The 26,054-nt window shown below is 37.2% G+C and overlaps 1 protein-coding gene across 6 annotated transcripts in view; it reads right to left on the bottom strand.

Annotated features, from left to right (window-relative positions):
• PHTF2 (putative homeodomain transcription factor 2) overlaps positions 1-26,054 on the bottom strand; it is a 114,245-nt gene that overhangs the window by 72,057 nt on the left and 16,134 nt on the right. For 4 of the 6 annotated variants that reach the window (XM_035020436.1, XM_035020441.1, XM_035020440.1 and 1 more), the window contains exon 2: positions 12,202-12,281. In XM_035020436.1, coding sequence (XP_034876327.1) covers positions 12,202-12,246 — 45 coding nt within the window. In that variant the 5' untranslated portion in view covers positions 12,247-12,281. Of the gene's footprint in view, positions 1-12,201; positions 12,282-12,903; positions 13,404-16,031; positions 16,076-26,054 lie in introns of those variants that run through there. The other 2 variants (XM_035020437.1, XM_035020439.1) reach the window with 2 other exon arrangements.

Here is a 26,054-nt window from a genome sequence, read left to right as displayed (position 1 = left end):
AATTTGAATGAATACAACTTAAATGTTTAAGTTGTATACTTTGTTCAGCATTTTATTCTTATGAATCAATCCTTGGTACTGAATTAACAGCTTTCATTTGAATAAACTCTTCGGGCCATATGGCAAAGAGCAATTTAGCTTCTAAGTCACTGTTAAACAGCATTTATAACTGTTATTCTTTGTGGAACTATAAACATACAGCAGGTTAACACCAGTGTTGTAGACACTCTCAGGCTTTTTCAAACCTGGTACATTTGCCTAATTTTAGGCAGTCAGTGGCAACCTACCAACTTATTTCACCACTATGTCTGTTACCACGGTTAAAGACAAACTGACTGCAAGATATTTGGAATATAACTGGCAAACATTATATCCTTGACTAACATTTCTATTTTAAATCTATTCATCAGAAAATGAAAATGGTTAGAAACTAGTTTTCCAGGATGTCATAAAATAATTTTCTTCCCAACTCCCAAGAGATATACAAAGTTTTATCCATTAAAAACTTCAACTCTAGTCAAATAACACCGTTTCTTGGATTTTCTCATACCTGTGTAAACAACTACTTTAATTATTAGGCCCTGTATATGGCAACTGCTGTAGGCAAATAGATGTTTCCTTTTAATGCAATAACTTACTCCGTTTATCCAAAAGAAAAAAAAAAAAGTCATAAGCAAATTAAGAAAACCACAGCATTTCAAAGAAGTTATGTAGTATGTACAAATTCCTACTTCTGACGTATCAAAGTATTTGCAAAACAAAAACAAAAATCTTCTATTACCAAATACTCAGTTTCTAAAGAGGACAAACATAAATAATAACTATTGAGGTGTTTATGTATTCACGGTATCTAAACATGGTAAAAAGATGTTGCAAAAACTTTAAAAATAGATAAAGAATTTTCTACTGAAAGTGTTTTTGTAAAACCAGTACTTTTATACTTAGGAGTACTGAATATAGGTCCCTTTGCAGTCTGTAAACATTACTGGGTAGCAACCCAGAAGGACACTGCTAGGGAACAGTGCAAGGTATTTTTTTTTTCTATTTTTTCCATTTTCTTTACCCATGGGAGTTGAATTGGCTATCTCAATTAAGTATAGGTTCTGCTCATTCAAAAAGTGAAATTCTATAACTCATGGTACAGCTGACAAGATCTCCAGACTAGATTTAAAAAACAAAACAAAACCTTGTTCCCTTATCTCTCAGTGTCCTCATCTGTAAACTCAAAATATTAGAATGGTTACTTTCTAAGGTCTTTTCCCTCTCTACATTTCTGATTCCTTGGTAAGAAGCTAGATTCTAGCACCAAGCAACCTCAGGTATAGCCTCAGGTGAAGAGATATGGAAGGAAGGAAGGAAGGAAAGAAGGAAATGAAGGTTTCTCAACCATTTAAGGACCTGTCTGAAAAATCCGTTCACTGGAGTACTTGAATTTTTACCCAAATTGAAATTCCCTTGAGCTTTCCCTCAGGTTTTGCTTCAGGGCAATGCAATTAATTTACCTACAATTATACTACTTGATTAAACAACAAATGGAGATAAGTCCATAGAAATGAAAATTCACAGCAAAGGAAGAGAGATAAATCACAATGCATTCTACACCAAAGCTGTAATTAATAAAACAACCACTGCTCAGGAAAATATTAGAAGAGGCCATTTCTATTCCATTTGCAGTGAGTGTTAAAGAACTTTTGGAAAGAGCCAAAAATAAAACAAAGTTTGGTCATTTAAGGAAAGATACCCAGAAAATTCACCAAATAGTGCAGTGTGTGTTTGCAAATACTACGTAAAGCTAGGTGCTATTAAACTTAAGAAACTGCACCTGTCCTTCTCTATATTTAATCTATCCACTCTTTTTTAAAGATTTTATTTATTTATTTGAGAGAGAAGAGCACAAGTGGGGGTGGGGCAGAGGGAAATGGAGAGGGACAAGCAGACTCCCTGCTGAGCGCAGAGCCTGACAGGGCTGATCCCAGGACCCCAAGATCTTGACCCTAGCCAAGTCAGATGCTTAACCAACAAAGCCACCTAGGTACGCCTAATCTATCCACTTTTTAATGTATTTTTGTTTTGTTCCTTCCCAAAGCACCTCTCTTTGCCATGAAAGAAAATAATGATCTCAAACACATAATGACATAGGCTGAGAAAAAAACTATTTGTGCTAGAAATTAAAGCAAAGGATAAGGGAAAGAGCAATTAAATTCAAGTACAGAATTCTCAAAAACACAAAAAAAATTGATGTTTTTCTATTTTAATAGACACAAAATGTTCAGTTTAGAAGAACTACTAACCAAAACCTTTAGTTATCCAAATATATTATTAATATCAACACTCCATATTTAATGAAAGAGAACAGAGGGCAGAGGAATTGCTATTCAGCAATATTTACTGAACACAGATTATACACCAACAGTGTACTTGGTATTAATGTTATCTCATTTAATTATCATAGCGATCTTTAAGGATTCTCATCTCAACAATGTAGACAAATTAAGCTCAGTAAAGTTAAGAAACTAACTCAAGCTTAGCAAAATAAAAATGAAATCAGTTAATCTAAAATCGTTCAGGAAAGCCAAATACGTCCTCCAGCACATAATCAGTCTAACGTGTTGTACATATTTAGCCCCAAATACAAAATCCTGAAGCATCAAAGAGATAGAGGATTATTCAAAAGTCTGTAGCAATTACTGGAAAAAAATAGAAAAAAATATGTTCTTGTACATTTGATTCAATAAGAGTTTCAATTTTTCGGGGCGCCTGGGTGGCTCAGTCGTTAAGCGTCTGCCTTCGGCTCAGGTCATGATCCCAGGGTCCTGGGATCGAGCCCCATATCAGGCTCCCTGCTCAGCGGGAGGCCTGCTTCTCCCTCTCCCACTCCCCCTGCTTGTGTTCCTGCTCTCGCTATCTCTCTCTCTGTCAAATAAATAAATAAAATCTTTAAAAAAAAAAAAAAGAGTTTCAATTTTTCAAACTTCATACTTTAACTCAACTGCTATAATTTTATATCTGGAACAATAGATTAATATTTAATACACATTTAAATATTTACTTTTACATACAATATTGTCTGGTTCAAATAGAAACAATTGGCATTTTAAGAGACAGTCAAAAATTTATCAAAAAGTAGATCTGACGACCCTCAAAGACTAGAATATTGAGAAATACACACTGTGGTATAATTTACATGCACTTTTTTAAAGGGAAAGAATATTATTATTATTTATAATAAGTAAGACACTAAACCTCATATAATTAAAGAACATAAATATCTATGTATTTAATAAGAACTAGATGCAGAAAATTGTGCCTAATTCTACTACAAACTTATTCCTTAACATTTCATATAGGAGGAACTAAGTAAATCACAACCTTAACTTTTAAGAATATGAAGACAATATTGAGGATCCTGATCTTCTTTTACTCAGTCCAATACTGGTGGTCTAGGATACAGCTACACAGAAGGACATAAAGCTACACATCTCCACATGGAATCCATTCAAACCAATCCAATCCTACGCTTTAGACATACTTCCGTAGTGGGGAAAACAGTATCCCACAAAAATTCATGTCTGCCCAGGACCTTGGAATGTTACCTCATTGCGAAATAGGGTCTTTGCAGATGTAATTGGTTAAGGATCTCAAGATGAGATCATCCTGGATTTAGAGTGGAACTAAATCCATTGACTGGTGTCCCTGTAAGAAGAGTGAAGGAGGCAACGTGAAGATGGGGGCAGAGACTGGAATGATGCATCAGAAAGCCAAGGACACCAAGGATTGTGTTCATCAGAAGCTAGAAGAGACGCATGAGGCAATTTCTCCCTCAAGCCTCCCTACAGAGGGAACCAACCCTGCTGACACTTTGATTTTGGACTTCTGGCCTCCTGAACTGTGAAAAACATTAATTTCTGCTGTTTTAAGCAATCTAGTTTGTGGTCCTGTGTTATGAAAGCCCCAGGGACCTTATAAAACTTCTTTTAATATCTTGACATAGCCACTAAGTTAAGTCATTTCATTATCATAATAAATGAAACCTAAAAACAGAAATAGAAGCACTCTGAAAAATAAATGCTATTTAAATGTGTGGTGGTACTATCATCATCACTGTCATTACTGTTGTTAAATCAATAGATGTGTATATATAATACTCATCATCTTAAAAGAAGATGTATACCTCCCCACGTTCACATCAGAAGTCATCTAAAAAAAATTCTCAAATCAAATAAGGAAATTTTATAGAAGTTTCTTCAGTTCATTTTTCAAAGCAACTTTAGTACAGAAGGAAGAATGACCTCAAAGTCAGTACACCGAGTTTTGGCTTTATTACTAATTCATGACCGTGATCAAGTTATTAGATCTACAGGCATCAGGTTTCTTATCTATAAAGCAAAAAGTTTAACAGAAACTAGATGATCTCTAAAGTCCAACTACTGTGACTACTGCACAGCATAGTTTTTCTTCCTTGCAAACAAAACTGAAACTCAAATTATTTATGCTAGAAATAGCCAACGTGGGTGTCCTTCAAAAAAGAAGAAAAAAGGAAAATTAAGAGAAATAGCCAACCTGGGAGTGGATGAAGGTGGAAAATTAAGAACTTCATGACTAAAACGGGGAGAAAAATCTTAAGTGAAAAGGCAAATATTTTAGTAACTAAACCAAACAATCTATTTCTGGTAGGACAAGTCTTGTTTTTGGCAAGTAAGTGACATGAAAAAGGAAGAAATGGAAAACATGACTGGTGACTACAGTAAAGACAGCTGGGCTTCATAAATTACACTTAATCATGACTTTACTGTGTGAGTGTTAGACAGCAAACATCAACAAATACCCGCTGTTCTCACACTGAATATTAGAAGCCTGACATTCTAGGTTTTTCATTTACAAGTAAGAGTAAGGATCTTTTTTTAGCCTCATAAGAATTTTTAGAATCCATGAAATAAGTCTGAGGAGCAATTCATCTGATAAGTAAGGAGAATATGAAGTAAGAGTAACTGAAATAACTTTCATTTATTGAAGGCTTACCCTGTGGAGCACTTGGCTTAATACTTTACATATATCATCAATTAATCCTCAAATAAGTACCAAAAAAATAGCATTTACATATATGAAGAAAGTAAAACTCAGAGATATTGAGCAACCTGTCCAAAATCATACTGGCTTCCAAGAACAAGGATTCAAATCTCAGCTTTCCAACCCCAAAACCTATGTTCTTGTTACCCACTAAGATACACTGCCTCGTATAGTGGTCACCCTCAAAGAGGGCAGGTTGTGACTGAAAGGGGCAAGGAAGGCTTTGCAGAGCTCATAACATGGTTTCTTGACCTGAGTTCTGTTTCACAAACAGGACACAAACAGGTGTTCAGTTGGTCAAAATTCATGAAGCTGAAAGCCTAAAATCTGTGTGAGCTTCTGAGTATGTTGTACCTCAGTAAAATGTGTATATACTGCCTCTGCATTAGTCAGAACTCTTTTACAAGTAAAACTCCAACTCACACTAGCATCAACAAAAAGGGAGGCTTTAATGGCTGACATGGCTAAACAACTCAAAGTTCAGGGGTAGAGTGAATGTCAGGGTGGACTGAATCCAGGGACTAGAGCACCATGGTGGCCTGTGGTGTCTCTTTTTTCCCAATTCCTAACCCACTCTGGTGCTGTCTCATTCTCTTCTGGCTGCTGATTTTCATCCTTCTAGCTCCTTAAAAGAAGTAAAAAGGTCTTTTCAATCAGCTCTAATTAAAAAGAAAATGGTCAGGGGCAGCTGGGTGGCTCAGTCGGTTGGGTGGCCGACTCTTGATTTCCACTCAGGTCATGATCTCAAGGTCGTACAATTGAGCCCCCTGTCAGGCTCTGCGCTGGGCCTCGAGCCTGCCTGGGATTCTCTCTCTCCCTCTCCCCCTGCTCCTACCCTCCACTCCCAGCGCGTGCTCATGTGCACTCTCTCTCTAATTAATTGAAAAAGGGTTTGTAGAAGGACAGTTGGGTCATCAGATATACCTGGGCCAATTACTATGGCCAAGGAGATGAGGTACCATCTCTGGTCTTATCTTAGCCATATAGCCACCTCTTTGGCCAGATGGAAGGAGGAATACGTGCACTATAAATATGGTTATTAAAGAAACTGTTCAGTACACAAAACCACTCTAATTCTTCATCAATTATATCCTAACTCATAAAATACATAACTAATACTATTTTTAAGAGTGATGTTTCGTATATATTAAACAATTCATAAACCACTTCAAAAATTTTTTTAAAAATCATAGTTAAAATAGATTTACTCCTTCATAACCCTGTGAGGCACACAGGGGAACCATGACTATCTTCAGTTTACAAAAGAAGGAACTGAGGCTCAGGAGATTAAGTAACATGTTCAATATTACAAGCTGATAGATGTCACAACATCAAATACCAAGTGTTCTTTCAACCATAACATACTATGAGTCACAGTAGTCTAAAATTACATTAAAGACTTAACTGTACATATGAGAACACGGTTCAAGAAAAAGAATTAGGGTGCTCAGTCATTAAGCGTCTGCCTTCGGCTCAGGTCATGATCCCAGGGTCCTAAGATCGAGCCCCACATAGGGCTCCCTGCTCCGCGGGAAGCCTGCTTCTCCTTCTCCCTCTCCCACAACCCTGCTTGTGTTCCCTCTCTCGCTGTGTCTCTCTCTGTCAAATAAATAAATAAAATCTTTAAAAAAAAAAAAAGAAAAAATTAATAGAGAAAATATAATAAACCATTTGTCTGAGGCTCAGTACTTCTATTTTGGTAAGCCTTAATTTGCTATCTACTACTATAACCATTCAGAGGCAAAAGAGGACTGCATGGGAATCAACATCCCATTAGAATGCATTTCTTGTATATAACTTAGAATACTTTCAGCTGCAAGGAAATAAAACTCCAGCTCAAGTGACTGAAAAAATAAGGTATTTATTAACTCTCACAATAAGAAGTTCCTAAGTAGGACATTTCCCGAGTTAATTCTGTGGCTCAAAAATCCTGAAAACTCAGGTTCTTTCCATCTGTCACCTTTGCCATCCCCAGCCTGCTGACAAGCTCCCCTCATGGGAGCAGGTCACTATGACAGCTTCAGGCAGCAGAGCCTCACTCACCAATGTCCAGAAACAGGCAACAGACCTTCTCTCTCTCTCTTTTTTTTTTAAGTAGGCTCCACACCCAACAGGGCTTGAACTCACAACCTTGAGATCAAGAGTCACATGCTCCACCGACTCAGCCAGCCAGGTAACCCCAGACCTTCTCTTTCATTTATTTACCTCTGTTGAATTAGTTCATAAATGTAAAGCAATTAGAAAATGCCTGGCACACAATAAATGTCATGTAACTTTTGCTATTATTACTGTTGAGTCTCTTTTTAAGAGATGGCAGACTTGTCCCAGAAGCTTCACATCTCCTAAGCCAGAATTGGAATACATGACCCTTTCTTTCTTTTTTTAAAGATTTATTTATTTATTTTAGAGAGAGAAAGCACGCATGCAACAAAGAGCATGAGAGGGAAGAGGGGCAGAGGGAGAGAGAGAATCCCAAGCGGACTCTGTGCTGAGTGTGAAGCCCGATGTGGGGCTCGATCCCACCACCCTGAGATCATGACCTGAGCCGAAATCAAGAGTCGGATCCTTAACCAGCTGAGCTACTCAGTCATCCTAAAAGCTGAAATTTAATACTTCTTTAAGGTTTATTTATTTGTTTTAGAGAGAACTCGCGAGAGAGCTTGCAAGTGAGGGGAGGGGCAGAGGGAGAGAATCTTTAAGTAGACTTCCTGCTAAGAGCAAAGGACTTGATCTCAGAACCCATGAGATTATGACCTAAGCCGAAACGAAGAGTCAGACACTCAACTGACAGCCACCCAGGAGCCCCAAGACATAACACTTCATCATCTGTGCAACTCTGAAACGCTCTATGTAAATACTTAGTACACACACACACAAAACTGAACTTTACTAAAAACGTAGAGAATTTCAAGTATCAGTCAAGTTGATGTTACTTAGGCTAGTTTCTCATTTAAAACTAAACCTTAAATGAATCCCACTGTTAGCTTATATTTAAAAGCCACTAGGCATATCCATTCAAACTTTCTTGCTGGATATTGACTCCATAAAGGTAAGGACCAAGATCTGTATCATACAGTTCTTTCTCATTTCTACAGATGAAGTTAGATTTGAGGGTTATTTCTGGGCCACCCTTCTCTTACGTATTCACCTTCTGAAAACAAAACCTCATTCTCTCATAATTTGACCTGCGTATTTACAACGAAATCCTATGGGTCAACATCGTAGTGTGTCAATTATCTCTGAAACCACGTAACTCCAGGCCCCTATTTAGAATGACTTCCAAAAGACAAATAATCCCCTCTCCTTAGGAACAAGAAACTAGAAATATGAAAGCACAGTATTATGTTATAAAAAACATTTAACAGCCCAATATTAACAAACTACTCTGGTTTCTCCTAATTCCATTCTTGAAGCATTAATTGTTCCTCCGAATTAATGACTGAAAATTATTTTGTTTCAACAGGAACTTTCAAATTATTCATGACTCTGGATGGCTCTAGTAGTACAAAATGAAGTTTAAAATCAGATGTTAAAGAACTTTTAAAAATCTCAAAAATAAATAATGCACAGAATAATTTGTTAAAAGGTACCTGATACCTAATTAGATCTTCTACACACATTTTAATACTTTAAAAATTTTTGTTTTTATTTTCTCTTGGAAATTTCACATCTGATATTAGAGTTCATGGTCACAACAGTCTACAAATCAAGTCATGGTCTTTCAAGTTAGCTAGTGCTCAGTACTAAAAAAATATAAATATGTCACCATTTTCTAGTGGGAAAGGTGACACTGAAGTGAATTACAACTAAACATATATACATATATATGTTTTTTTTTTTCAAGAAAATTCAAGGTGAACATTGCTTGGTTTTTATTTATAGTGATACTAAGCTGAATACTATCAAATGGTAGTCACAAAATCAAAGAGTGTTCAAATACTAATGTTTCAAAAATTATTTAATCTAAGACTTACGAGGTTCAAATCAGATGTGAAATTTTGTTGTGTTTATATATTATATACACTTTTCTGGAAATAAGATCCTGAGAACTTGGAAATTTCATCACAATTTCAAAGGGATGCATGACTGAAAAGAGGCTGAGAACTTTATCAAGTTAATGTAGAGAGTGGTAAGTGAACCTCAAAGAAATGAAATGATTTGCCCATGGTCAAATAATCAGAAAGTATCAGCATCAGTACCCAAGCGTTCTTTGCACTGAAACATAACCCCTTCTAAAAGACTTTTTAAATAAACATACATTTAAGAAAAAAACAAGTCTGTATGACCTAAGAGCAGCGAAAGGAGCTCTCAGGCTGATGATAAAAGGGAGTAATACCAAGATGGCAGATGAGAGGTGTAACATGCTAACAACCCCCCCAGCATGGAGCATGGGGCAGAGTTCTAGGAGGCCATTCCCAAGGGGCGGAGAAAAAAAAGGAACTACTGGAGTTAACTACTGGAGTACTTGAATGTGAGAGACTACAACAAAAGGAGTTTTATAGTTCTATCAGAGACTTTGGAGAATTAGAAAAATCAAGCCAAAGGGGAAAAAAGTTGCAGACAGAAAATATCATAGTATATTACATGACACAGTTCTAAACAACAAAGGCTGCATACTGATTTCACCAAAATTTGTAGTCATTTGGGAGGACTGGAGGAAGAAAGACTGGGGCTAAATCTTTATCATACAGTCAGAAGTCAACAAGTAACATCTCTAATGAAATAATCAAGAAAAAGCAAGGTTTAAAAACATAAATCATAAATCATAAAAACATAAAACAAACACCATTTAAAAAAAAAACCAATCAATATAATTTAACAGAGCACTACTGCATTTTGAGCAGGGCAATTCTCTGTTGTGTGGGGCTATGTTAGAGCACAGATAAGCAAGCTAAGACCTGTGGGCCAAATCTAGCCCACTGCCTGTTTTTGTAAATTATTTACACAGTCGTCCCCATTCCTTTCATTTACTTACATACTATCTATGGCTGCTTTTGTACTATAAACCAGCAGAATTGAGTAATTGTCACAGAAACCCTATGGCCCTCAAAGCCTAAAGTATTTACTATATGGCCCTTTACGGAAGAAATTCGCCAACCCTAGTTTAGAGTATTGTATTACATTTAGTATCCTTTTTTTTTTTAAGATTTTATCCATTTATTTGACAGAGAGAGACACAGTGAGAGAGGGAACACAAGCAGGGGGAGTGGGAGAGGGAGAAGCAGGCTTCCCACTGAGCAGGGAGCCCGATGTGGGGCTCGATCCCAGGACCCTGGGATCATGACCTGAGCCGAAGGCAGACGCTTAACGCCTGAGCCACCCAGGTGCCCCGACATTTAGTATCTTTGATTTCCAACCCACAAATGTCAGCATTCTCCCAAAAGTGATAAATTTCACCCTACATTTGCAACCCATCCTTCCTAATTCCCTACCAGGGATGAGGAGTAGAACTTTGGTTTAAGCTGTAGAGAATTTAAAATAATTGCCTCTAGGGAGCAAAACTCCAGAGGTTGGGTAAGGATAGAGAAAGGCAGTATTAGTAGCTGCTATTTTTTTTTAATAGGCCTTAAAACAGTAATATTTCAAAGTATTCACATGTATTTCTTCAAGAAAATTAAAATTAAAAGCACAACTAAAAACAATAAAAATCTGGTTAATAGTTCTGGTGGCTCGCTAACATAAAATGTGTGATCACATTTGCTAGATACCATCTGTGACATCTGTAATGGTTGCTCTGGAGAATTTTTTGGTTGCACATATCCAAAGCTGCTAGGTAAATGACCCTCAGATAAGAAGGGTATTAGTGTACTCACTGAATGCAAGTATAATATTTCAAACCCTCTGTTACCAAGAAAGGTCAACCAAGGATGTTCTACAAATGATCTTCAGTGAAGTTCAAAATGTTTAACATAAAAAGCCAAATAGATTAGATGTTTAATAAACATTACTACTCTCATAAGTTGACAATAAGAGAAACGCTTTCAAAAATCTATGTAGGAAAGACAAAATAATTTTTAGTTTTATTTAATTCACTTTTAAGCTGACTGGAGTTCAAAGGCAAAGATGACACTAACATAGAGCTACAAAAGACTAAATAAATAGTATGATCAACGTCAGTACTTCTGAATCAGTATGAAACGTGATAGTGTGTATCTGTGGTATGTTCTACACAGAAAAGAAATAACACATCTAAAGATGGACTGTATTCTTAGGTTTGTTTCATCTTTAAAGCACTCTAACTACCACTTCCAATTCAACTAAATTTACAAACTGTTTGATTTTACCCCCCATGGGAAAAGCTTTCAATATATAAATAATTATATTTTGTGAACAGGGACCTGAAGAATCAGGCACCAAAAATGTTTTAAAGTATGAAAAGAAACATAATTCACTACATACACTAAAAACTGAAAATACCACATATAACAACATACATTTTAAAGAGTGTAAACAACACTCCTCAGGAGTAAACTCTCCTACACAAGTACAGTAAATACTGTATTTTCAAAAAAGTAATTTATTCTCTTTCACTTCATAAAAAATTACTTTGCAAAACTTATTTTGAAACGTATAGGATGACACAGCTAGTTAAGTAGTTATGACAACTAATCCTAAAACATCAAAATAAACATTTTAATATTTTGGTTTGAAAAATACAGTCCTCAAAGGTTTATTTTACTGAAAAGATTCAGCTGTTGAATTGTGACTTACAAGAAACAGATTAAGATTATAGTTTGATATAAAACAGTTATAAAATTATAACAGCTCTGCTAACATAGCTATAGAAGAAATTAATGCAAGAAAAAAGTAATGCTTTTATAAAATGCTAACTATATTCAAAATCCTGGAAATTTGGCTTATATTATAGCTGAAAATAATTAATCTAGCTACTTTAATAATGTGGAATAAAAAGTGGAGGAAAAAATAGTGTTAAGCATCATCTTTCTAACTTCTTTAGAAGTAAAATTAGCACAAGGGAAACCAAAATGCTCCCCCTTCCACTTGAAATATCCTGAAATCTATTTGTCATTATTTCAGGTAATATTTGACATAATTCCATGGCACCAAAAGAAAAAGTACACATTTTTAGAATAAGAATATTTAGAAGGTTGAAAACTTTAACTATGAACTTACCTTCTTTTGATACCAGACTATAGCATCTGTGACTTTGGACGCCATTTATTCCACTGAAATCACACATTCGTCATTTTAGGCTGTGCAAGAGAGAAAAACATACAGACGACTTTACTTCCACCTTCCAAAAGGAGACTGAACAACATGCGTATATAGCACTCTGGTTACTTGCAAAGCAAGGGGTGTATGACTATACTTACATTACACCCTTCCTCATTACTATTTTAGCAACAGGCTCTTCTTAAGCAAACAAAAATCAGTTGCCATAATAAAAGGATCTTTCTATGTGAATTAAACACCCGAATTTTCTAACATGATGGATTTTTTAAAAATAAGCCTTTTAAATAAATTTCAGAATCTCCCAGGTTATACTGCAAATTCTTCATTTATAAATTCATATATGATAGAAATCAATTCATTCACTCCGTAACAGATCGGTTTTGCTATAGTTCCCATCTGGGAACCAACGCCAATTACTGTTGCTAAAGGATGGCTTGATAAAGATGCCAAAATTTATAATCATATTTAATGTTCCCTGGCACTCAGTAAACACCAATTTGAAGTAAAATCAAATAACTGGAAAAACTTAATTAATTTATGTTAAATACTAAACCAATATTAGAGTTAATTACACAGAAATAATTAATATTAAAGACTTCCCAGATATCACAGTTTGCTAATATTTAGAAATTTACCACAGACCATTTCATAGGCATCTTGTTTGTGTTTGCCTAAACCAGTTTTGCATACTAAACCTAATGGTTCCTTAGCCCTGGAAAGAATTAATTCCAGGTTGATTCCAGTTAACTCTGGAATACTTCTCTGGTCATAAGACCCGGATGGCATGGAGGGCATCTCTGGTACGGTGTTAGGGATGAGCCTAAACAGGTTCAAACGCGGACACTGGCCCCAGAAGTCATTACAAACCAGGATCATCCAAGGCCACAGAGGATTTTGGGAAAATCCAGGGAGTAATGCACCGTAGTGAGCTGATCCTAGCACGCACGGATCTGTGACTGTACAGATAGATGCTACAGCTCCAGAGTTTGCCCAGAGTCCAAAGAATACCAGAGGTTTATAAATCATTCTTGGAAGCATATTAGGATTCAAATTTAAAGAAAATTACTATCCGGAAGGTCAAATGTTCAGATGATCAATCTCTAAATAAAATTTAAGTCAGAATTTATTTGATGCCTGTATTTTTTTTTAAAATATTTTATTTATTTATTTGACAGAGAGAGACATAGTGAGAGAGGGAAACAAGCGGGGGGGTGGGAGAGGGAGAAGCAGGCTTCCCGCGGAGCAGGGAGCCCGATGCGGGGCTCGATCCCAGGACCCTGGAATCATGACCTGAGCCGAAGGCAGATGCTTAACGACTGAGCCACCCAGGCGCCCCGATGCCTGTATTTTTGACAGTGTTGTAAACCAGATTGTTTTATTACCTTTCCTAAGATAACAATTCTGTCTTTAACTGACAAAATTCAAGCAAACTAGGTTTTGAAATCCCCGACAAATGCCCTGGCATTTGTCACAGAAGGAGCATAGAGTCAAAAGACTCGGATTCAAATACTATCTAGTATATAATATTGAAGAAGTAATTTAGTCTCTCTAACCTCAGTTTCTTTCACTTGTACAATAGGAATAACTACCTATTCATCCCCTGGAGGGTTTCTGTGACTGATGAGATATAATACATAAAATGCCTACCACAGTCCAGGATATATAGCAGCTGTTCAATTATAATTATTTTTATTATTAGTTTTTATATTAAAAATTCTGCAAGCCAGGAACTGGGAAATATTTGTATTTCCTTTTTAAAACATTGCAAACATTTTAGAAAAGGAATGCATGCAATCAGTTTTTGTTGACATTTAAAACAAAAATAGCCACCAGACTATCATAAAATCACAATGTCAATTCCCAACTATATGTACCTGGAGTATTTAGAGATTTCAAAGTTCACCTCCACTGAAGTTTCTCAGTCAGGTGTGGCTACTTTCACTTCTCCCACCAGTTGGGGAAGCTTTCCCTTACTGACTTAAAATCCCCCATTTTGGGTTTTCTGTCCTGGAGACCTCTGGGGGTAATTCATCAGCTTTAACACATTTCATCCCACAAGTTTTTTCCACTGATTCTGCTACAGGACTGTTCATGACAACATTACACCTTCATTATATTTGTTGAGACACATGCTTGTCAAGACACATGTTTTCCAAACTGGTTAGAACTCTCCTTCTCCCCTCTCCTGCCACCCCCCTTGCCAATTGCAAACTACAAAAAAATGGTACAAAAACTATGAGAATGTCAACTTTTCATTTTACCCTCCTTTCACTTCACCCAATCTTTACTGACAAAAATTCCAGATTATCTACCAAGATAAAGATCCTCTCTCCTAATCCCCCAAGAGTGTAAATAATATGCATTTCATATACAAAATGTAAAAGGATTTTTTTATTCACTCCATGTATTAATTGTATGAGATATTTAACATATTTGGGGAATATTTAAGTGGGTACATGTAAGTACTAATAATTTTTTTAAAAAGCTTCAATGGAAGTGAGGAAAACATTGCTTCCTTCAAATAAAATGATCTTTCATTATCTTTTAAGGTAATTTTTAATACACTTTGGTTTATACCAAGCTACACTTAGAAATAAATTTTGAAAATCAACTATAATAGGACACAAGGTATATGGAATGTTATATTTTATTTATATTTATTTGAATCTACAGAAGTAAAAATTCTATTTAAAAAAAACAACACAAGCCTTTCTTCAGTAATGGCAAGGTTTGCTCTGCAAACTCATTTAATAGTTTTTCCATTGTGTCAACCACCTTTCAGTGACACAACTGGCTCATACCTATTTTTAAAACAGGCTTTACAGCATGCTGAGAGAGTGTTCTGAATCAGACATCTGACAAAGCACACCCAGAGCCACCCAAATTTCACATGAATATCAATAACAAGCATAAGTCAACAAATGATTCCATGAATAATTAAGATTATTTCCAAAGCCTTTCCAACTTCTTTGATTCTGACAGTCCAGGAACACAGGTTTACAGTCTATTCTCATGACACTTTGAACCAACTGTTTTAATGCTAAATTATGAAATTAAAATTAATTCACAGGAAAAGAAAAAGAGCATAGAAAGCTTACTGGGTACCTTGAATTGAGAATCTTAATCTTTTTTGATCAACTGATCTGATAGAAGGATGGGTATTAAGATATAGAAATAATCCAATTATAAAACCACAGAGCTAACTGTAGGCATAATATTTAAACCTTGGTATAGACAGTTACTCTGAGCTAATTCTCTCCTTGACACTGCTTTAATCATTACTCCTTGTCAAAACATCTGAAATTATTCTTTACCATGTCAAGGACCAGACAAAATGCACTGATGATGTAAAAGCCCGGGAAGAGGAAAAGGAGGACTACAAGGAGATCGTATGTTAAGTCTGCCTTTATAAAATCTCACTATCAAATAGAGTAATACCCAGGGGTACTCTTTGTAGCCAAAGAAATGGTCATGTTTTTAACCATTCCCTATGTTAGAAAAAAAGGCAGTCTATCAAATACTACATGTTACAATGCACTTCTCTCATTACTCTGAAACAAATTTCTCCGTTCTAGTAACGACTCTCACTGTGCTCGGAAACAACTTATGTCTGTCCCTGACACTTGGCTTTTGCTGTTATTCTCACTCCTTTTCTCCACTCATCCATCCTCTTAAGTCAGTTCAAATCCTACTTACTCTAAGATGAAGCTTCCTACAAGTGTTCACTTGGGAAAGAAGTGTTGAAGTCTGATGGCTCTTCTAGCACTTACCTGTACTGATAAATCTGGTATTTAAATAAAAACGAGGGGTGCCTGGGTGGCTCAGGTCATGATCCCAGGATACTCTGCTCAGCAGGGAGTCTGCTTCTCCCTCTCCCTGCTGCTCCCCCTGCTCGTGCTCTCTGTCTCTGTCAAGTAAATAAGTAAAATCCTAAATAAATAAATAAAAGCAGTATACCTACATGTCATTTGATTATATATAAACACCCTAGAGGGAAAAAAAGAGGCATCTTTCCTCCTTCATGATTCTAATCCTCCAGTACATTATAATATGCAGGAGAGGAAGTAGAGCAGAGAAAAAGCTATGACTAAGTGTCAGGAGAATGGGTTCTAGATCCAAGTTCTGACAGTAAATGCTATGTGCTTTTGAATAAATTTCTGAGTTTTCTGGGCCTTAGTTTCTCACCTAAGAGAATGTTTGCCATCTAGCCAAACATTCCACAAATCAATAAAGGCTAACAATTCCAATAACGTACAGGAGTTTCTCTGAATTCCTTTACTAACTCACCCAAAACACTACTATTAGTTAAATCAATGTTACATATACAGAACTTAATACAGCAGAAACTTTTAGAAAAAATGGAACACGGGCTATTTTTTTTTTAATTTTATTTTTTATTTATCAAAGAGAGAGAGCACAAGCAGGGGGAGTGGCAGGCAGAGGGAGAAGCAGGCTCCCCGCTGAGCAAGGAGCACGATGTGGGACTCGATCGAGCCACCCAGGCATCCCCGAACACAGGTTATTTTTAAAAGGTAGTTTATGTAAATCTCCTTAGGCCCTGATCTCGGTATTCTTTTCAACAACCTTAGATCACTCCCTACTGCCTTTAGAAAACTATTTAGACCCACTACCCTTTAGAATTATATTCAGACCTTCTAAAACCTCACCCTAACCTACTTACCAATATTACTGCTACCATCCATCTTCTCACACATCCTGTTTCAACCACACTACATTTCCCTTTTTTTTTTTTAAGATTTTATTTATTTATTTGACAGAGAGAGACACAGCGAGAGAGGGAACACAAGCAGGGGGAGTGGGAGAGGGAGAAGCACAGGCTTCCCGCAGAGCAGGGAGCCCGATGCGGGGCTCGATCCCAGGACCCTGGGATCATGACCTGAGCTGAGAAGGCAGACGCTTAACGACTGAGCCACCCAGGCGCCCCTACACTACATTTCCTACACTTTCTACCTCTGTGCCCAAATTAACACGTCTTTCCAAAACACAAGGGATTTCCAGAAGAAGGCCTCCTAAATTCCACTTTCTCTACGGGTTTCTCCCAAATTCCTCCACTAAAGATTGCTTATCCTGTTCTATGTTCCCATTATACTTAATATATTGTTTTGTTTTTTATGTACTTGTTGATATGTGCCCCCATCCCATCCATAAATTTGAGAGCAGTCTAATGTCTTCGTTATCTCTGAATTCTTCTGTAGCTTTTTTGTATATATTAAACACAATGTTTACAAACCAAATTTAAAAATTGCTAGCCAAAATACCCTCACAGATGAACCAATTTAAGGACCAGAACTGAAAATTCTACCTGTTCCAACTCCTGTACTACCGCGACCTGTGCATAAACACAAAAACACACTCTTTCCTAACACTAAGAGGTATAAAAATATTGTGGGGATGCCTGGGTGGCTCAGTCGTTAAGCGTCTGCCTTCGGCTCAGGTCATGATCCCAGGGTCCTGGAATCGAGCCCTACATCAGGCTCCCTGCTCAGCGGGGAGCCTGCTTCTCCCTCTCCCACTCCCCCTGCTTGTGTTCCCTCTCTCGCTGTGTTTCTCTCTGTCAAATAAATAAAGAAAACTTTAAAAAAATATATTGTGAGGTATAATAAATACGGCGGGTTTTTACTGACATGTCAATCAACCAATATGTAGATAAATCTGTAGATTTAAAAAGTACAATGAAAAGGAGTTAAAGCCAAACCTGCCACATCGAGTCTAACTTCATTTCTAAATGCTAAAATTAAATATAACTCAGTTGCTTCCTCCACAGCTAAAATAACCAATTTCTTTACTTCAGAAACTAGGAACAAAGCGGTCCTGTCCTTAAAAAGATAAGAAATGCTAAGGTTCAAATCAAAATTTTTATGCTGATACTGAAAACAGTGAAACTGTGGTAGAGGGAACATGGTATGGGCAAAAGGAAATCTACTAGTTCCCAGGCTGCTATTTTCTAATCATGTGACCTATAAATTGTTACAATTTCTTAGAAAGTTTTTAAGCTGGAATGAGGATATGATTTCATGGAAATCTTGTGAGGAATAAATACCACATACTACATGTTTAAAGTTGTTTTCAATCTTAGGATAGAAAAATGAAAAGCAAAATGAGGTCTAATAAAAAGAGCTATCTATTTCCTCTTACACCAACCAGTTCATAAAAAGAGTATTTATAATTTTTATTTTCCTGCATGGCACCAATGTCTGTGTATTTTAGGCTAGAGGATAAAAGCTAATTGGAAAATTATAGGCAAGTAACTTCTCTCTAAAGCTGTATGTTCAAAAACATTTTGGGCTATTGTGAAATCTAAGAGAATCTCTAGAGTTCTCATCTTAATACTACCCACAAAGACCTCTGTGAACTTCCTGATGGGTACAACCAACCCACCCTGTATGTCCTTTAATGCAACTCTGTAAATTTCAGGGTATCTTAACCTTAGCATATACCCACAACATCTCTACTATTTCTGAAGAATTCTTTTGTGCTTTTTTAAAAAAAAACACTTAATACTTTTATTTAACTGTTGTGCCACTTGGAAAAATCAAATAGTTATAATCCATTTAAATGGTTTAAATTCCTCATTTACTCCCAAGAAATTTTTGCCATCAACCAACCAGGCTCCATTCAAATATGGATATATTATTATTGGCCTCTAGTAGAAACATTAACTAAATAAGTGGTCCAGGTACTCTTTATCAAAATAATAATGCACTAAATAATATTCAAATGGCTTAAAGATTTAATAGATCTTAAAAATGATTTTACTTAGGGCGCCTGGGTAGCTCAGTTGGTTAAGCGACTGCCTTCGGCTCAGGTCATGATCCTGGAGTCCTGGGATCGAGTCCCGCATCGGGCTCCCTGCTCAGCAAGGAGCCTGCTTCTCCCTCTGGCCCTCCCCCCTCTCATGTACTCTCTCTCTCTCATTCTCGCTCTCTCAAATAAATAAATAAATCTTTAAAAAAAAATGATTTTACTTAGAGATTAAAAAATGTTAACTATACCTCATCAAAAATGCTATGAATAAAATTTGAAAATCATTACTTCAGAGATATTTAATCCAGTGTCTGATCATCTAATAAAAATACTTATTTACCAACATTACAAATACTGCACTATTCTAAGCACTGAGGATACAGTGAACAAGAAACAAGGTCCCCGTCATGATGAAACTTACACCTCAAAGAGAAAAGATAGAAAATGAACAACAAACAAGATAATTTTGTGCTGAAGAAGTGCCAGGAAGGACATAGGGAGAGATGACTGGGATGCGGTGGGAAGTTTTGAAAATAGTGGTCAAAGAAGTCCCCGTGAGATGACATGGGAATTGAGATCTGAAGGATGAGAAGAGCCAACTACACAAAGAATTGAGAAAGGGCATCCTGAGCAGAGGGAGGAGCAAACACAAGACCTTGAGGTGGGAATGAGCTTGGTATTTTTAAGGAACAGAAAGGAAGCCAATGTGCCACAAGTATAATGGACATAAGTGACAGTGGTTCAAGACGGAGTATGAAAGGGGGCATGGGATCACAGGTACCTGCTCTTTGGAGTGCCTTTCTATTTGCTAGATGGGATGCCACCCAATTCAAGAATCACTGAACAAAGCCAACTGAATCTTTAAAATCACTCAGCTGAATTTTGTTTTTTAACAAAACTAACAACAGTTGCACTTTTACTTCTGTTAGTCCTAACAGAGGAAGTAAAGGGAAGACACCCAGTTTCACTTCTTATAAATTGAAGATACTAAACAGAAAATACAGGACCATAAATTAAGTTCTGTGAACCCGTTACAAATACCTCCAAGAAAAAAAAATAAAATGCATTTTCCCTCCTCAAATTGATTCCTTTTTTACTGTCTACCCAATCTGCTCTTCAAGCACAGAACCCTAGAATCCTTCTTGTCTCTCTCCCTTTCCTACCACCACCCATTCGGTATCTGGCACATAGGAACCATTTAGTAAATATGAAGGAATAAATTAATATAGTCTATTTGTCATACTGCCAAAAACACCTCTCATATAACCCCTCCCTGACCCACTAGCAGACCTGGTGCAAGTCCACATCATCTATTTTTTTTTTTTTTAAGATTTTATTTATTTATTTGACAGAGAGAATGAGATAGAGCATGAGAGGGGGGAGGGTCAGAGGGAGAAGCAGACTCCCTGCTGAGCAGGGAGCCTGATGTGGGACTCGATCCCGGGACTCCAGGATCATGACCTGAGCCGAAGGCAGTCGCCAAACCAACTGAGCCACCCAGGCGCCCGTCCACATCATCTATTACCAGGACTATTCTAACAGCCTCTTACTACTTCTTCATTTTCTAAACTCCCGACCTCATCATGTCTATCTCCTCCTTAAAATTATCTAATGATTTCCCATTGCCTAAGAAAATAGTTTAATCAGTACAGTAAACAAAAGATCTTTTTTTTTAACAACCTAATCACAGATTTATCACCTTTACAATCAGTAGCATCTATCATCTTTATCTTCTCCCATGCACAACCTCTCACCTACCCTCTCCAATCTGCCATCCATATACATATCCTACAATCTAGCCATGTGGGCTTCTTTTTTTTTTTTTTTTAATTTTTTATTTATTTGCAAGAGAGAGAATGAGAGACAGAGAGCATGAGAGGGAGGAGGGTCAGAGGGAGAAGCAGACTCCCTGCTGAGCAGGGAGCCTGATGTGGGACTGGATCCCGGGACTCCAGGATCATGACCTGAGCCAAAGGCAGTCGCTTAACCAACTGAGCCACCCAGGCACCCGCCACGTGGGCTTCTTAATGGACCATACATTTTCATGCTTGCCTTCTAGTCCTTGCCATTTTTTCTCTGTCTAAAATAATTTTCTCTCTGTTCTGACCTACTTGACAAGTCATATCAGATTCTTCTACGCCACGATCATCAGGAAATTAAATTATAAGAACATATCAGCAGTGGTGTTCAAATGACTTAATTACTTAAAGAGTAATTTTAGATTTAAGCATTTCAAACTAGCAGGGAAAAAAAGGCAGACTAAACACAGGCATCTAACTTTACTCCTTTACAATATATAACTGAAAACAAAAGATGGGTTAGCTTGGTGATGGGTATTAAAGAGGGCACGTACTGAATGGAGCACTGGGAGTTATACGCAAACAATGAATCATGGAACTCTACATCAAAAACTAATGATGTAATGTATGGTGATTAGCATAACATAATAAAATAAAAAAATAAAATAAAAATTAAAATGAAGCTTGAAATAAGATATATGATTAGTAACTGACCTAGAAGGTCTGAGACAGCAGAAAACAACAGTAGACCAAGGAGAGTATCAACCCAGTTTACACCATAAAAACCAACAAATTTTCAAAGACTATGGCACAGGTTCCACTTGAAGTGGGAGTAAAGGTGGGACTGAAAGGAGGTCTAGTTGAAAGCTATTAAAACAGCAGATCCGCATTCTCACTGCATACCACTGTGTGACTATTTCTCCATGTTCCTGCAGATGACAAAGTCCTATGTGTATCTCTACAAAGACAGGTAAGTAAAATTTATCAACTAAAAAAGTTAAAAGTATTTGCCTCTGGAAAAGGGAAAATGTGGGTAAGGTGCTCTAGGGCTGTTATTTTTCCTAAACTTTGTATAACCATCTCTTTGTGATATTTTGATTCATAGTAAGAAATGTAATTGACCCTTGAACACAAGGGTCGGAGCACAGATCCCCCTGCAAAGCTGAAAATCCACACGTAACTTCTGACCTCCCCAACACTTAACTACTAATAGCCTGCTGTTGACTGGAAGCCTTACTGATAACATAAACAGTGGATTAACACAAATCTTGTCTGTTATATGTATCATATACTGTATTCCTACAGTAAAGGACACTAGAAAAAAGAAAATCATAAGGAAGGAAAAATTAATTTGCAGTACCATATTTATGAAAAAAAATTTGCATATAAGTGTACTCACGGAATTCAAACCCCTGTTGCTGAAGGGTCAACTGTATTTGGTCTTCGTTCCTATTACCAGCCCAGAGCTCTTAAAACCCTTTGAATTTCCTATGATGAGAGTGATAAAGGTGTGTTTTGTTGTAATAGGGTGACTTTTGGAAAGCACCTAAACAAGGGTACTGGCTGCCAGCGGAGTCAACCATGTGATTAAAGGGTTGGAACTTTCAGTCTTGTACTCCCTACCTTCCCCCAACCTCCTGCAAGCAGAGAGCGGCTGGAGATTGAGTTCAACTGCCAATGGTCAATGATTTAATCAATCATGCCTATATAATCAAGCCTCCATAAAAACCCAAAAGTACATGATTCAGAGAGCTTCCAGGTTGGTGAACATGTGGAGATTTGGGGAGAGTGGTGTGCTCAGACAGCATGGAAGCTCTGTGCCCTTTCCCCATATCATGTCCTATGTATCTCATACCTATCTGTTCCTAAGTTATATCTTTTTGTAAAAAACCAGTAATCTAGTAAATACAATGTTTCTCTGAGTACTGTGAGCTGCTCTAGCAAATTAACTGAACTCCAGGAGGGGTCATGGGAACCTCCAATCTATAGGTAAGTAAGAAGCACTGGTAACAACCTGGACTTGTGACTGGCATGGGGGCGGGGGGGGTAGCAGTCTTGTGGGACCGAACCCTTAACTGGTAGGATGTGATGTTACCTCCAGGTGATAGTGTCAGAATTGAGGTGAATTACAGGACACCCAGCTGATGCTAGAGAATTGCTTGATGGTGCGGGAAAAACATACACACTGGAATTGGTACCAGAATTATACTCTTAAGATACATATTTGCAGAACTTTGATAAAATTACAAGTTTTAGATTTCAATTTCCAAATAGTTACAATTTCAGTAAACTGGAATCCTAGTATTCATAAATATGACTTGGTTATATAAATATCTTCCAAAATATTCATTTAACATTTTGGACAACCACCTCTTACCTAATATAGTCTTCATTATTCACAGATTCTGCTATATACAAATTTGCCTGCTATCTAATTTTTAATTTGTAAGCTCAAAATCAATACTCATAGTGCTTTCCTAATCATTTCCAGACATGTACAGAGTAGCAAAAAAATTGAGATGTCTGATGTGCAGGTTACCAGCTGAGATCGAACAAGATGATGCTCTGTCTTCTTAAGACAGCTTTCATACTATAATTAAGTATCCTTTTTGTGGTCTGTTTTGTGACAATTTTTCAATTTTTGCTTTTTGTTGCTAATTTTTTTTTGTTTAAAATGGCCCCCAAGGGTAGGGCTGAAGTGCTGTCTAGTGTTCCTAATGAAAGAAGGCTTTGAGAGGAAAACACAGGCAGTAACCTCTTTGACCTTGGCTGCAGCAACTTCTTGCTGGACACGTCTCCAAATGCAAGGGAAACAAAAGCAAAATATGAACTATTGGGACTTCATCAGGATAAAATGCTTTTGCAGGGGCGCCTGGGTGGCTCAGTCGTTGAGCGTCTGCCTTCGGCTCAGGTCATGATGCCGGGGTCCTGGGATCGAGCGCCGCATCGGGCTCCCTGCCTGCTTCTCCCTCTCCCACTCCCCCTGCTTGTGTTCCTCTCTCACTGTGTCTCTCTCTGTCAAATAAATAAATAAAATCTTTAAATAAATAAATAAATAAATAAAAAATAAATAAATAAAATGCTTTTGCACAGCAAAGGAAATAGCTGACAAAACTAAAAGGCAACCTACAGAATGGGAGAAGATATTTGCAAATGACTTAACAGATAAAAGGCTAGTAGCCAAAACCTATGAAGAACTTATCATATTCAACACCCAAAAAGCAAAAATTCCAGTCAAGAAATGGGCAGAAGACATGAACAGTCATTTCTCCAAAGAAGGCATACAGATGGCCAGCAGGCACATAAAAAATGCTCAATATCGGGCGCCTAGGTGGCTCAGTTGGTTAAGCGACTGCCTTCGGCTCAGGTCATGATCCTGGAGTCCCGGGATCGAGTCCTGCATCGGGCTCCCTGCTCGGCAGGGAGTCTGCTTCTCCCTCTGACCTTCCTCCCTCTCATGCTCTCTGTCTCTCATTCTCTCTCTCTCAAATAAATAAATAAAATCTTTAAAAAAAAAATGCTCAATATCACTTGGAATCAGGGAAATACAAATCAAACCACAATGAGATACCACCTCACACCGGTCAAAATGGCTAAAATTAACAACTCAGGGAACAACAGATGTTGCCGAGAATATGGAGAAAGGGGAACCCTCTTACACTGTTGGTGGGGATGCAAACCGGTGCAGCCACTCTGGAAAATAGTAAGGAGGTTCCTCAAAAAGCTAAAAATAGAACTACCCTACGACCCAGCAATTGCACTACTAGGTATTTATCCAAAGGATACAAACATAGTGATCTAAAGAGGCACATGCACCCCAAAGGTTTATAGCAGCAATGTCCACAATAGCCAAAATATGGAAAAAGCCCAGATGTCCATCAACAGATGAATGGATAAAGATGTGGTGTATATATATGTATATGTGTGTGTGTGTGTGTACACACAATGGAGTATTACTCAAAAAGCCATCAAAAAGAATGAAATCTTGCCATTTGCAATGATATGGATGGAACTAGAGGGTGATGCTAAGTGAAATAAGTCAAAGACAAATACCTATGATTTCACTCAAATGTGAAACAAAACAGATGACCATAGGGGAAGGGAAGGAAAAATAAAATAAGATGAAAACTGAGAGAGAGGCAAACCATAAGAGATGCTGAACTTTAGGAAACAAACTGAGGGTTGCTGGAGGAGAAGTGGGTGGGGGGTCTGAGGTAATTGGGTGATAGGCATTAAGGAGAGCACGTGATGTAATGAACACTGGGTGTTATATGCAGCTGATAAATCCCTAAATTCTACCCCAGAAACTAATAATACAGTATACATTAACTAAATTGAATTTAAATAAAAAAATTTTTAAAAAGAAGGCTTTGCTATATACCTTATGAAGAAAATGTGTGTTAGATAAGTTTCATTTACATATGAGTTATAGTGCTGTTCACCATGAATTCAATGTTAATAAACCAACAATAAAAAATAAATAAGATGTCTTTAAACAGTAACACATATGAAACAAGGTTATGTATTGATCAGTTGATGAAAATGTTGTGACCGGTGGCTAACAGAAACTTAACCCTGTATTTCCCCTAGGAGCTATGCTTTAATGTTCACGAATTCAATGTTTGCTGCCACCTTATAGAACACAACTACTGTGAATAACAAGAATCAACTGTAATTGGACTTAGTGACTGGGCTTAGTTCTCAGAAAGCAGATGGAGAGTTAATGGTAAAGTAGAAAATGAGAACTAAATTGTGTTCCCTGAGTTTTCTTATCCTATAGTTACAGTGGCCAATTTAAAACTAGGATTTATGGCTTTTATGCACCAGAATACTTCTTAGAGGACAAATTATCATTGGAAACCAAGTCATTTTTAAAATGATGAACACGCTGCTGGTCAACAAATCTCACTATTTTATGTAACACCATTATTAATATGTCCACATCATCAAGTCAGGATTAATAAAAATGAAATCTGGGGGCTTTGTTCCTTATTACTACTAACTACCAAGCCAAGTGGCCTAAACTGCCTGGAAACTCAAGAATGCAACACAATTTAACAGCCACTAAACTTACAACATTTTTTTTGGTAAGATTTTATTTACTTGAGACAGAGAAAGAACATGAGCCGGAGGACAGGGGCAAGGGAGAGGAAGAGTGAGAAGCAGACTCCCCACTGAGCAGGGAACCCGATGAGTATCGTGACCTGAGATGAAGGCAGACACTTAACC

The sequence above is a fragment of the Mirounga leonina genome, unplaced genomic scaffold (assembly GCF_011800145.1).
Source record: "Mirounga leonina isolate KUSES-001 unplaced genomic scaffold, KU_Mleo_1.0 Mir_174, whole genome shotgun sequence".
NCBI classification, from domain to species: Eukaryota; Metazoa; Chordata; class Mammalia; order Carnivora; family Phocidae; genus Mirounga; species Mirounga leonina.
This window is presented reverse-complemented; position numbering and strand designations above follow the sequence as displayed.